At 37.2% G+C, this 13,865-nt stretch overlaps 1 protein-coding gene across 5 annotated transcripts; it reads left to right on the forward strand.

The window, feature by feature from the left end:
* The first annotated feature begins 610 nt into the window (after positions 1–610).
* On the forward strand, positions 611–13,482 carry LOC100630807 (sperm-associated acrosin inhibitor). 5 transcript variants are annotated; one of them, XM_070233079.1, is made up of 10 exons: positions 611–773; positions 1,510–1,747; positions 2,170–2,207; positions 7,918–8,111; positions 8,387–8,572; positions 9,234–9,358; positions 9,794–9,870; positions 10,803–10,840; positions 12,069–12,187; positions 13,121–13,482. In XM_070233079.1, the coding sequence occupies exons 5-10, from the start codon at positions 8,519–8,521 to the stop codon at positions 13,164–13,166; spliced, it is 459 nt and encodes a 152-aa protein (XP_070089180.1). In that variant the 5' UTR covers positions 611–773; positions 1,510–1,747; positions 2,170–2,207; positions 7,918–8,111; positions 8,387–8,518; the 3' UTR covers positions 13,167–13,482. The 5 variants fall into 5 exon arrangements, with proteins under 5 accessions (XP_070089180.1, XP_070089181.1, XP_070089182.1 ...); XM_070233080.1 differs by having other exon boundaries at positions 1,606–1,747; positions 7,918–8,572; XM_070233081.1 differs by lacking the exon at positions 2,170–2,207 and having other exon boundaries at positions 7,918–8,572.
* Positions 13,483–13,865: the final 383 nt, after the last annotated feature.

Raw genomic sequence — 13,865 nt, forward strand, 5'->3', positions numbered from 1 at the left:
TGGCTAGTTAGGAAGAAAATAACTGACCAAATGTCTCCTTTAGTTCAAAAGTCTTTATTGTCTCCCACTTACCTCTAAGGTAAAGATCAAATTATTTAACATAGAATCTAGGGCAATGTTCCATCCGGTCTCCACATCAATCTCCAGGTTTCTTTCTCTCCCTTTCCAGAAATTCATACACTTTGCTCTATCCCAGAGTTTCCCAGACCTGGCTGTGCCTGAGTTACACCTAGTAGCTTTGAAAACATGCCATGCTCAGAACTCTTGATAGTGGGATGGTGCATCCATCAGCTTTAAAATTTCTCCAGGTGATTCTAATATTCATCTACTTTTTTTTAACGTTATAAAGGTTTAGACTCTTCTATTAACATTTCCAAAGTCTTTCTCCTTTGTCCTGCTTGATTCTCTTGTCCCTTTCCAACTCACCTGCTTCAGAAGTTTTCACATATTTTCTCTATCTCAAAATCTATAACTGCACATATTTCCTTCTCTCGTCCTCTTACTTCATTGTTCATCAGATAAGATTGTCCCAAGCCTCCTGCTGAGGGAAGATCTATTGATAAGTATTTATGAGACATCTCTTATGACCTATTTTACAGTCCCAGAGAGGACACAGAATACATCTGTCTCTTATCTGCCATGATAAAAGCTCATCCAGCTCCTCACTCAAATATCAGTAAAGGTGACCTTGTTTGATGAAGATAGAAGGTTGAGAAGGAAAGATGAACAGGATAGCCACTGTTGCTTCACTGTCTGTTGTCTCTTCCTGTGAGGTAAGTCAAGTGGGGTCCTAGCCAGGTAGTCCTGGTGTATGGCATTGCAGTGAGTATTGCCAGATTGACCCTTCTATGTGTAACTATTCCTACTTTCCTGAAGAGAACAGTGAAATTCAAATGAGCATGTTTACCCTAAATGTGGCCAGACTCTTTGTGGGTTGACTGAAAGGTTTGGGAGAGTAATCAACTCCTTCTCCTGTGTTCACTGAGCACTTTTTCGTGAACTTTTTCTCATGTCTCTAGGGTAGCATTCTGTTGACATGATATTTCTTGTTGAATTTTAGGGTCGGGAGAAGAACAGGGGGAACAGTCCACTGTAACTAGGAATCTAGGGTATTGGAATAATTCCTTTATAAGTAAGACACTTTCTAATTTGGCCCTGGATTCCGTTTGCCTGTCCTTCAAAAATGAACAATGCACCCTGTGCCATTGTTGCAAACATCTTGAAGGGTTTCTTCCACAGACTCCCTCAAATCTCTCTCTTCTCATTATGGACCAAAACTTTTTTCATCATCTTGGCTTTTACTCTTTTTCTGGTGAGTAAATTTTCCAGTCCTGGGAAAAACATTTTGTATATCCTAGAAATCCAGAATGCTTTCTGCTGTAACTTAAGAATGCAGTGGTTGTTTTCGTGAGTTTGTAATTCTTACATACTTAAAATGACACAGAGTATGTTATAAATTCCTTTTAAATATTTCACCATTGAATTGTTTTTTCTCATTTCTCACATCAGAGAAGCTGAAACAGTGTGGTGAGGTAGGATGGGAAGTAGACTTTAGCTCTTCCTTCATCTGTGATGCAAGAACTTCAAGTTCTTTTTCCTTTTGAGGCCCAGATTCCAGGGTCATTAAAGGCAAAGTCTTGGGAAGTAATGATCTCCACAGATCTGGAATTCTTTGAAAATCGGATTATCATCACTGAGTCTCTGAAATCAAGGCCTTGTGTAAGGAAAGAGCTCATCCACACCTCAGGTGACTATTATCTTCCTTAACGGTCAAAGTGATCCATGAAGTTAAGCAAAAAGTAGTTGTTAAGTATCAAATAGAACTCTGATAGTAGAGCAGAATTTCTTCATAATTTAGTGACTTCACACAAGACATTGTCTTCCATCACAAGGAAATATCTCTTTTAGGAAGCTTTACAAAATTGGTATCTTCAAGCAGGGTATCAGGAGTTACCAAAAATAATATATGATACTGTTTCTCACAGCACTAGATTAACTTGGGGATTATTTTTTCTAAGATTTGGATACTGTTGAGAATTTATGTTTTTGTTACTTTCATAAAATTCTTACGTCATCTGTTGCAGTTTCTTGAGCAGGTCGTTTGCATAAATTTCTGCTACCAATATATGCGTGGATTTCTTATCTTTTTAAACTGTTCTTTGGTTACAGAAATGGCTTTTCTAAACTCACCAAATTACAGGAATTTGGTAAGTTGATACTGGGTCATTAGGAGCAAGTCAATTTTTAACCATTTTTAATTTTTAAAATCACAGCAAAATCGACCAAACAAAATGTAGAAAAGAATCATTCTTCAAAAAGTGAACGTATGAATGTATTACTATTACACTAACGTCAACATATAGAATCTAGCAAGCAATACAAAACCACTTAGCATTATCTGTACAGGCCATGGTGTATTTAGCCTATTATCCCCAAATTCCACTCATCGGTAGTTATTTGTTGACCACAAAACTGAGAGATATAAAAGTGTATTTAGAGTAGAATTATTCATCCTAACAAAACAAAAAGGATGAAAGGACCACCGCAATTATCAATTTGTAGGAAAATAAATAGTAATTATTTCTATACGTCCACATAGTGGCATATTACATAGGGTTGAAAATTAAAAAAACTACACCTATCAAATCAGTATATCTCCAGGTCACAGAGAGTGTAAAAAGAAAGACATATAAGAATACATAGTGTATTTTTTGTGTGTGTAAATTAGCAGGGTATCCAAAAGTATACCAAATATATAAATCCAGTGAATGTATGTATTGCTGCGTGGTGAAATTCTAGAGGGAGGTGGGGAATAATAAAGAGAAATTGAGTTTAGTGTCTTGCTGTTGCCCATGTTTGGCGGAGGACTGAGAAAGATGGGAGCTGAAAGGGGAAAATTATGGGTGGGGGTTGGGGTGGGGGTGGGGAGTTGGTTACATTTTAAAAATACAGTCAGCTAGTTGCATGTTTTTTTAGGCCTTTTTCTTGATAGAATATTTTTATAAAAATATTGATAATGTTTTATTATTTACTGGGGTGTGACTACATAAGAGTTTTTCTTTATACCTAAGTACAGATTATACTTAACCTTTTTTGAATGTATGGCATTTCACATTAAGATTTAAGAAGATTGTATTCAAATATTAATTGTCTAATAAGTGTATATTGTCTGGGTTTTTTAGCCATACTGTAGGGTATACAGTCACCCAAAAATTTGAGAAAACAAACATTTCCATCTGTGCAATGAATGGCTGCACTTATTGCAATAAATGTATTTTTTGCATCTTATTCAAGTAAAAACACAACGGTAAATATTTACTCTTTCAAAGTAGTGAAGAAATCATCACAAAATTAGAAGAAAATCCATTTGCTGATAATCTAGGCATGACATATACAGACATTATTTGTAATATTTCCTTGAAAACCAAGGAAACACACTTCTACCAGTCCTTAAAATTCCTACTTCTGAAAGTAGTATTTACTATCAACATTACCAGGCTGTGTTCTGCAAATGCACAGCAAATTAATTTAACTGAATTTAATTCATTATGAATTACTAATGGCGGACTAGGAGCCAGTATGATGTTATTCCAAAATGCATATCTCTACAGTAGACCTTGGTGAAGCCATGAGAATCAGCCCTGCAGACTTCCAGTCACAGGGAACATAATGTAGCAAGGAGCAGACAGACCACCGCACTCTGAAATCCATCACATTTGGCTCATTAATGCTAGAAAGGCCTCATGTGATTGTTAACTTCGTCTCCTGAAATCAGGATGGCCTTTCAAAGCTTCCTTAGAGTGCAGAGCAGTCTAGGAGAACTCTACCTTTTCTCCTTCATTCTGGAGGAGTTTGTGGTCCAAGGCCTTGCCAGTCTTTTTTGCCTCAATTCCCATTTTCTTTCACATGCATTCACTTTCATAAAATCTTTGCCCATTTACTCTCAAAAGTGTTTCTGCATCTTGGAAGATCTGGACTAACACAATCCCTAAAGCCTTCCTTTCTTAGGCCTAGTCTGAAGGCTGAGTCAGCCCCACAGTAGGCAGAAGACATGTGCAGGGCGGGGAGTAGGTGGGGTCCAGTGTCTTGGGGAAGTGGAGCACAGCTTCACTGTCATGTCCCAAGTTCAAATCTTCCTTATTTAGAGGCGTTTTGTGCACGGCCCAGAGAGTGTAATGTGTTCTTTTAATAATTGTCTTTTTCTTTCTCTCTCACTCTTTCTACAGAGAAAGCAGTGGCAAATTTACTTTTGCTCATTATAGTAACCACTGACTTTTGCTGAAGCTATACATTCCTATGGCTTTTATTGTGATCCCATTTTGCAGTGGATTCTACAGACATTTAGAGTTTCACAATCAGGGTCTTTGATTCTTAAAGGACCAGGCAACTCTATAGAATACAAGGTGAAATACAGGATATTCCAAGTTCGTTCCACCTTTAAGATCTCCTGATTTCTGTATTCTCATTCTCTATGCTCAATTCTTCAATGACAGTTTGAAAAACTAGTATTTTAATCACATGTTTAATAATATAAAACCTAATACAATTTGAGATCCTGAATACTTGCTCCTTAACACGTTAAATGGTGTTATATTTATCAAAATGCCCTTGCTTATTTGGTTAGGTAATGAGTTAAGACATACGCACATTTTTGATACCTATAACCAAAGAGAAATTTTCTAAAAGTGACCAAATATTACATTACGTAGGTGTTCAAAAAGTGCTGAGGACTTGGATTCTCTCTGGTCTAAAGATTCAGAACCTGTGGGACAGGTCTCTGAGAAATTCAAAACCTATTAAACACCCCAGGTTAATATTATGATCATGGATCTTAGGTAATACTGACTTTGCCTCCAAGACCTAGGATATGTGTATAATTGAATTAATTGCAGAACCTATAGAGAGATAACCTAAGATTTATGAGATTTGGGGAAAAATTATATGTTTTTCATCTTTGGTCCTGAATCAGTTGAGAGGTAGATGGGTGATCCTGGGATCGCAGGCAACAATGCCTTCATTGACTTAGGACTTCTTTGATTATGTCCAAGTCAGATGTCTCTCCGTCTTCCAGCCACAATACGCAGGCTTCAGCTGTGTGTCCAAAGGCTCATTCACACTTTGAATGTAATGGCAGAAACGTAGATTGACTGTTGGATGACAGCTAGAAATCTGTGACATATACTATGCTAGGCACACTGTTCTTTTCAATAAATACTTTTATATCTAAAAAGTAATCAATGTGGGGCTATTAAATCATTTAGCATCTCTAATATCCCTCCTAAGAAATGTTTTCATTAGAATGTTAATTTGTAGAACCACATTATAAAAATACTTTGGGCAATTGCATCCCCTTTTTGTTGTAGATGACTCTATAAAAACATTCTTCAGTAAACACTGTTATATTCATTTGTGTATTCTTTTTTCTTAGCATCACTTAATTAAAGGCCTACTAGGTGTCTGGCCTTATGTCCACTGCTAGAAGTAAAATGGCAAGCAAAAGCAGAGATAGTTACTGTTCTCTAGGAATTTAAATGTACTGATTAAAGTTATTATGCACTAATGAATGGAAATGCTCCTTCACTGCATGACTGTTCTGCACAAAAGCTCTGAAACAGCTTCCCGCATGTCATCTGACTTCGCTTTTCTAAGCATCTTGTTAGGTAGACAGCAGCTCTACATTTTAGAGCAAGTGAAAATGAGACACAGGAAACTCAACAATATTCTAAACCTGACATGTTGGTCATGAAAGGGAGTTTGGAAGGAAACGACATTTTATTCTTTTGAGAAACCAGTTTGTTGTGATATTTATGTACCAAAATCTAATCTGCTTTATATATAATATAATAATTTAAAAAATACATATATATACACACACATAGAAAGAGAGAGAAAAGCAACCCTCACCACAATTCAAATTTAGTGTATTTACATTACCCAAAAAATGTCCTTCTTGCCCCTGGAGCTAATGCCTTCTTCCCATCCTCAAACCCAGGCAACCACTCATCTACCTTCTGTTCCTCTTGTTCTGCCTTCTCTGGGCATTTTATATAAGGTAAATGAAGCAATATTTTTTTTCCGTCTGCTTCTTTCACTTATTTTTTTTAGTTCCTTCACACTGTAGCATAAATCAATAGTTCATTACTTTTTATTGTTTAATAGAATTCCATGTTGTATCAATAGGCCACATTTTGTTTATTTATTCACTAGTTTATGTACATTGGTATTGTTAACACTTGTTGGCTATTAAGAAAAATGATGTTATGAACATTATTGTACAGGTCTTTTATGGACCTATGTTTTCATTTGTCTTGGGTAAACGTCTATAAGTAGAATGGATGGTTCATACGGTAGGATTATGTTGAATTTTTAAGGAATCTATCAATCCATTTTCCAAAGTGGCTGTACCTTTTCACATTCCAGCACTAATGCATGAGGATTCCATTTGCTCTACATCCTCACTGACAATTGTTATTATATACCTTTTTAATAGGTACTCTAGTAGATGGCTTTATTATTTTTATCATAAAAATACACGATAAGTAAAGGATAGCTTCTTCAACAAATGGTTTTGGGAAAACTGGATGTCTACATAAAAAAGGAAAAATTGGACTGCATCTCCCAATTTTAAGTCTTACTAGATAGCTACAATAATGAAGACAGTGTGGGATTAGTGGAGAGTTAGATATATAGATCAGTGGTACAGAATAGAGAACCCAGAAATATTGGTGCAAAACAATTTAAAACAGGAAATAGAGTGTTTACAACAAATGGTGTTGGAACAATTGAACAGGAATAGTCAAATAGTGAACATTGAACTAGTATTCACACCTTATTAAAAGATTAAAATAAAATGAAGCATAGCTTTAAATGTAAAAATAAAACTATAAAACTTTTCAAAGAGAAAACTGAAGAAACTCTTTGTGGCCTAGAGTTCTTAGATAATCTTACCAACACAGAGAATAAAAATACTGAAATCAAGGGGCTGTCCCAGTGGTATAGCAGTTAAGTTCATACTGTCTGCTTTGGTGGCCTGGGGTTCGCTGGTTCGGACCCCGAGCATGGACCTATGCACCTCATATCAAGACATACTGTGGCAAGCATCCCACTTATAAAGTAGAGAAAGATGGGCACAGATATTAACTCAGGGCTAATCTTCCTCAAAAACAACACAAAAATACTGAAATCAAGAGATCTTAAGGTTGGAAAGACTTTGGAATGTGTTATATTCCAACTTGTATTCCTGTAAAAGGAATTATGTATATTTGTATATACATATATGAAGACTTTTAATTGACAGTTAAATGAAGAAAGCTAGTCACTAGAAATACTTTGACTGCTTCTTCTATGTCTCTTTCTATTCATCTATTTATCATCTATCTTCTATCAACTTGAAGGCCATCTATCTTCAAACCTCTCTCAGCTCCATCACGTTGTGTGTCTGCATCAAATCTCTTTCTGTCTCTCTTTTATAAGAACACGTGTGATGACATATGGAGCTCACCTAGACAATTTATATAGAGAGACATAAATGTACAAATGTGTATGTCTATATATCTATATACGTATATATAATGTTAATATATAATTGTATATAAAATGTATGTTATTACGTATATTTCTTTATACAAATATGCATCTATAGAAACATATATAGAGATATATACATGCGTACATATATACAGACACAGGCATGCACACATATATACACACGTTCATATATCTGTATATATACACATGTATATATTTGTGTGTGATTTTAGTATAGTTGTATGATAAATATCTGTACATCTATGCATATATGGATATTTATGCCATTAAACATTTTCAGAAAAGATAGATATGCATCAAATAATGCATACTTCTAACATTGCTTTTAGTGGTTAATTTTAAAATCGTGTGGCCTCTTGTTCATACCAGGCAGTGTCTCCTGCTCTTAATCTCTGCTGATGAACATGTACAAGAGAAAAAGTCCAGTGCGTGGGACATAAGGACGTCGCAATAACTTCAACTCTAAACTTCAGTTGAGTTTTCCCTCCAATGACATGTGCCAGAAGGATTTGCCTGCACAACTGTCTCGGACAGTGTCCATGTAAATATGTCAAAGAACAAGTGTAAGTATAACAGTCACTTGAGTATTTTATAAAGGAAAACTTTTTATACTTATCAGAATTGGTATCCTTCCAGTAAATTGGCACGAAATGGCGTTAGATTCAAAGGTTCTTGTCTAAATCTTGACTTTCCTCACTGATCAAAAAAGGCAAGTTAGATTAGGGCGACTAATGTAGGTCTACCAGACAGCTTAAGTGCAGAATGTTTTAATATTTTATTGCTAATATGTATAACAAATCTGTGCAACACAAGTTGTTATTGTCACATTTAAAATTAGGAACTTGCAGATTCCACAGTCTGAATATGGTGTCCAGGCTGCCTGGTGGTGGATGGGATTTGAACTCAGGACTTTCATCTGCCAACGCTCTTTGCGCTGAGTCAGGCTGTGGAGCAGATCAGCTAAACAGCTATGATGAAATCTCCTCCCACTCAAACCCTACAGGGTCTCCCGCTTCACTTTGAGGTAAAGGTCCAGTTATTCAACCGACAATTTAGGGCCCTGTCCCAGGTGGTCTCAATCTCACACCTGAGCCTTCTTTCTCTCCTCTTCTTAGTATTCACAAGCTGTCCTGTAGCCCAGGGTCTCAAAGCCGGTGGCCCCAACACTCATCTGGGAGCTTTGTGAACATTCCAGTTTGTGAAATTGTGCCATAGTTTTACAAGGTGTTCTCATTGTGGGATATTGATTGAAAGGAACATGAGAACTCGCTGCATTAGTACTTATCAGCTTGTTGAGAATCCCCAGTTATCTGAAAGAAAAAATTTAAGCAAAATCAAATCTCCAATTGAGCCTAAGGTGCTTCTAGTGTTGCCAAGTACCAAGGGTCTAGGTATGTGTATAGTCACCGTTCCCAAATCTCATTCTTCTCTTTCCTGTTTTGACTCTCCTTCCTTAGGAAGATTTCATGTCTCATCTCTAAGGGTTTCGGAGCACTGATCTTCCCTCCTCCCTTCCCCATACTTCTGGGTACATCAGATCAAACTGTCCCAAATCTCCTCCAGAGGGAATATCTACCAAGAATTCTTTGTGAGGCTTCTCACTAGTTACTTTACAGCCTCCAGGCAGAACAGAGGATACCTCAGTGCCTTATCTGCCAGGAGCCATCTCTCTTACTCCCAGAAAGTTCTTCAACAGGTCAATAAAGGAAACGTGTCACCTGGGTGGCAGTGGTTGGGAAGAAGAGGTGAACAAGCTTGGCACAGTCTGTGGAGGTGTCGGCCTCGCTCCCCACGGCCTTCTCTGTTTCAGGTAGGTCTGGCGGGGACCCTATGGGGGGAGCCCTGGTGAAGAGCATTGCTGTGAGGACAGCTGCAACTGAGTCCTTCCTGAAAGAACTGTTTGTATTTTCTGAGGAAAAACTGAGATTCCTGAGTGCATGTTTCCTTAAATGCAGCCAGGCTCCCTGTGGGCTGAGCCAAAGGCTTGGGAGAGCAAACGGCTCCTTCTCCGATGTGCACGGAGGACTTGTCCTAGTGTTTCTCTCGAGTCTCTATGAGGGCTTCTGTTCACACGCACGTCTTGTTGATTCTGAGAGCTGGAGGAAGAAAAAAGGGGATAGTCCCCTATAATTAGGAATCTAGGGGAGTAGAGCCATTCCCTCACCGGTCAGAAACTTTCATCGGGAAACAGGCAATTTGTCCCTGTGCCATGTGTTACAAACAGTCCCATGGGTTTCTTCTACAGACTTGGCAAAATGTCTTTCTTCTCATCATGGATGAAAGCTATATTCGTCATTGCCTTGCTATTTCCTCTGCATTCTGGTGAGTAAATTTTTCCGTCCTGGATGAAGCATTTCACATACCTTAGAAAATGCAGGAAACAACTGCTATGGTCTAGGAATGGAGGAGATTGTTCTGTTGGGTTTGTAATACATAAACTGGCAAAATGAAACAGGGCAGTTTTAAAAATACCCTTTTAAAAATTGCATCAGTGGATTTCTTTTTCTCCTTTTCCAATTTAGAGACATGGAGACAGAGAGGTGGGTTAGAATGAACAGTGGAACTTCGCTTTTTCTCCACCTACAATGAAAGTTATCTGCCTGTCTTTAGAGCTGAAGAGGTTTTGGAGGTCAGATTCCAAGACTGCTGAGAGCAAAGTGTGGGGAGTAATGGTGTCTTCTGGATCTTGGCTTCCTTGACAATCTGCTTTGTTGGTTGACAGCTCTGAGTAGAGTCCACGCTTCGTGTGAGCAGAAAACTCATCCCTCCCTCTGCTGACACCTTACCTTCTTTAAAGCATAAGGCGGCCCATGAATTTCAGAGTAAAGTAGCTGTAAGGTATTGCATAGATCCCTGAGTCATGATTAATTAAGTAGTAATTAATTTCTTCATATCAAGTGACTTTATGCAAGGTATAATAAATGGCATTAAGCAAGGCATTGTCTTCTCTCACTAGGATGAATCATCTATAAAAATGCAAGAAAAAAATGAGGATTTTGTGATTTTTAATCAATACGTAAAACTTTTTCACAGAGTGAGGTTAATTGGGAACTATGTTTCCAGATTTTGAGTTATTTTGTGAACTTACTGTTCTGCTACCGCCCCAAACACTCACCTCATTACTTGCAGGGTCTGGAGTAGGTAATTTGCCCAGTTTCTTCCTACTAAAAGATGTGGATACTTTGCACCAGATATTGTGATAGTTTTCTCTTCTTCCTCTTAATTTCAATTTCCCTTTTCTGTTTTGCTTGCAGAAACTGCTCTTTCACCTTCACAATACATTCGAAGAATAGTAAGTTAATATCAATTAGTTTGGGAATTGAAAAATATAAAACTAGTCACTTTTTTATTTTGAAAGTTTTAACAGCAAATTTCACCAAACAAATTGTACAACAGAATGATCTTACAAAAAGTAAGAACAAGAAACAACAGAAAAAACTTTATTATTCTTAAACTGAGTTCAAGAAATAGAATCTTGCCGACCATATAAAATCATTTGGGGGCCAGCCCCATGGCACAGTGGTTAAGTTCCCTCACTCAGCTTTGGTGGCCCTGGGTTCTCTGCTTTGGATCCCAGGCGGTGACCCATGCACTGCTCATCAAGCCATGCTGTGGCAGGCATCCCACGTGTAAAGTAGAGGAGGATGTGAACGGATGTTAGCTCAGGGCCAATCTCCCTCAGCAAAAAGAGGATTGGCGGCGGATCTTAGCTCAGGCCTAATCTTCCTAAAAAAACCCACATCATTTGTCATTATAGACAAGGTCAAAATATCCCATTATGCAAAAATTCCACTATCAGGCATAAATCTTGCTATATACTAGCATTGAATATGGCTTAAGGGATGTTAAAAACAAGAAGAATAAAAAAAATTTTTCCACTTAAAAGTGGATATAGTAATAATTTTCATACATTCATGGAATGGAATGTTACATAGAGATTAAATAAATGAACTATTGTTCTAAACACCTGAATAGATTAAGGTTATAAAGACGTTTAAAAAGCAGGTCTTGTATGAATGCACACAATATTGTTCATTTATGTAAATTATGAACAACACCATGACTAAACAAATTACATGTATATCTATATGATTATATGCACATATACACTCATATATATGAATAAGTGAATATGCAGTGATGATCTGAAATCAGAGCATCTAGTAGTGAAACTCTTGAGAAAGACAGTGGAATTACAGAAAATTCACTTTTAGGATTTCTTGTGGTATGAAATAATGGGAGAAATCTAACCCAGCTGCAGGAGACATGGGGGAAGAGTGGCTCAATTATCAAAACATGTCCTACCCTTTGTAGGTCTTTTGAAAATATGATTGAGTTTGTAAAAATATTTCAGTAGTATTTTACATCTCAGTTGTGGGTATCTTGATGTTTCTTTTAAAACCTCAATATACAGTGTATTTATTCCTTTTTGATGCATGACATTTTGTATTAAGAACAAACAACATTTTATTCAAATAGTTCATTATCTGGTAAATTTTATGTTGTCTCCTTATGTTTAGGCACCAGAGTGTGATGTGTATAAAGGTCGATTACATTTATGCACCAGAGAATGGAATCCAATCTGCGCAACCAATGGCCAAACTTATTCCAATCCATGCGTCTTCTGCAGTGAAAAGATGTAAGGATGCAAAATTAAATATTGGCTCCTCCAAAATAATGAAAAAACATCACAAAACGATAGGGAAATCCATACTTCTGGTAGTGTAGGCACAGTATATATGGAAAATTACTATCTTTGTAAAAGCCACAGAAACGCACTTGTACCTAACACTTAAGTTCTCGTTTCTAGAAGTAATTTTGTATTTGACCTCTCATAATAACTGTATGAGATATTCCTCAAATGTATAAGCCAATTAATTTAATTTAATTATTATGACTTATGAATGGCAATCTAATGACCAATAAAAATTAATTCAGAAGTCCAGATGCTAAATGATAACCTCCATGATGCAGGTGCAAGCTACAGGGAAGGCGACTGAGCAAAAACCTTACTGACTACAGAACTCTGAAATCCATCACAATAGGCCCATTCATGCTGGAAGGGACTCCTCTGCTGGTCCACTTGGGCTCCTGAACTCCATGACAGACTCCTAACCTTCCTGAGAGAGCAGGGCATTCTAGGACACTTCCACCTGACCTCCCTTCCTGTGTCCTTCACTCTAAAGGAGTCTGCAGTCTACAGTTTTGGCCAACCTTTCTGCCAGCCGATTTTCTCTCACAGGTGTTTCCTCTCATTTAATCCTCTACTTGGCTTCTACTTCTAGAGGACCTCTAAGACAAGCTCTAATCCTTTCTGCTCTCAGGTCTGGGAGGGTTTCAAGACCGAGTCAAGACTGAGCATGCAGGGAGAGTCATGGAGCCCAAGTCCGGGGAGGACGTGTGCAGGCTTGGGGAGCAGGCAGGGCCCAGCTGCTTGTGGCCGTGGAATACAGCCTCTCTTCTTCTATGTTCAAATCCTCCTCATTGAGAAGCTCTTAGTGCAATACAGAGGCAATTTTAAATGTTCTTTTAATAATTTCTTTTTCTTTTCTGTCATTTTCATTCCTTACAGAGATTTTGATGGAAAATTTGATTTTGTTCGTTATGGTGAATGCTGACTCTGCCAGAGCTACACATTCCTATGCCTTTTATTGAAATCCTATTTTATTGTGGATTCTACAAGCAACTAAGGTCTTCTCAATCAGAGCTTTAAATTGTCAGATGACCAGACAAAGCCTGCTGTGGTATACCAGATGGAATATAGGATGTTGAAAAATTTTTCTAATTCTAAGAATCTGTGATTGAAAGATTTTTATCCTCTATGTTGAATTATCAGTGGCAGTTGAAAAACCATCTTAATTGTATCTGATAATATAAAGCCTAATGTAACTTATAATCATAAATATTTCGATCAATAAAAGTTAAATAATATTATCTTTGTTAAAATACCATTTCTTTCTTTGGTTGGTTCATGAGTTAAAATACACGAATACTTTTGGTAAATATAATTAAAGAAATATTTTCAAAGGTGAACGCATAATACATTACTTCGATGTTTATTAACAGTACAGACACTTGGGCTCTTCTTTATCCTAAAGAATCAAAACCTCTAGGAGAGAGATCTGGGAGCTCAACTTCTAACAAGTACTCTAGGTCAATCTATGATCCCAAATGTTAGGCAATACGGACTTCAGTTCTAAAATATAGGACATGTGTATAATTGAATGAATTTCAGAGCCCATCCAATGATATTGTAAGGCATCTGTGGTTTGGGAGAAAAAGTTATATTACTCTCTTTATCTCTCACAAATCAGTCC

The sequence above is a fragment of the Equus caballus genome, chromosome 14, assembly GCF_041296265.1.
Source record: "Equus caballus isolate H_3958 breed thoroughbred chromosome 14, TB-T2T, whole genome shotgun sequence".
In the NCBI taxonomy this organism is placed as follows: Eukaryota; Metazoa; Chordata; class Mammalia; order Perissodactyla; family Equidae; genus Equus; species Equus caballus.

Bases quoted from the DNA above. Each gene is read 5' to 3' on its own strand.
- LOC100630807 (XM_070233079.1), top strand. From the start codon at position 8,519: ATGATGAAATCTCCTCCCACTCAAACCCTACAGGGTCTCCCGCTTCAC. The intron at 9,359-9,793 runs GTAGGTCTGGCG...TTTCTTCTACAG, and splicing joins CACGGCCTTCTCTGTTTCAG to ACTTGGCAAAATGTCTTTCT. The intron at 12,188-13,120 runs GTAAGGATGCAA...CATTCCTTACAG, and splicing joins GTCTTCTGCAGTGAAAAGAT to AGATTTTGATGGAAAATTTG.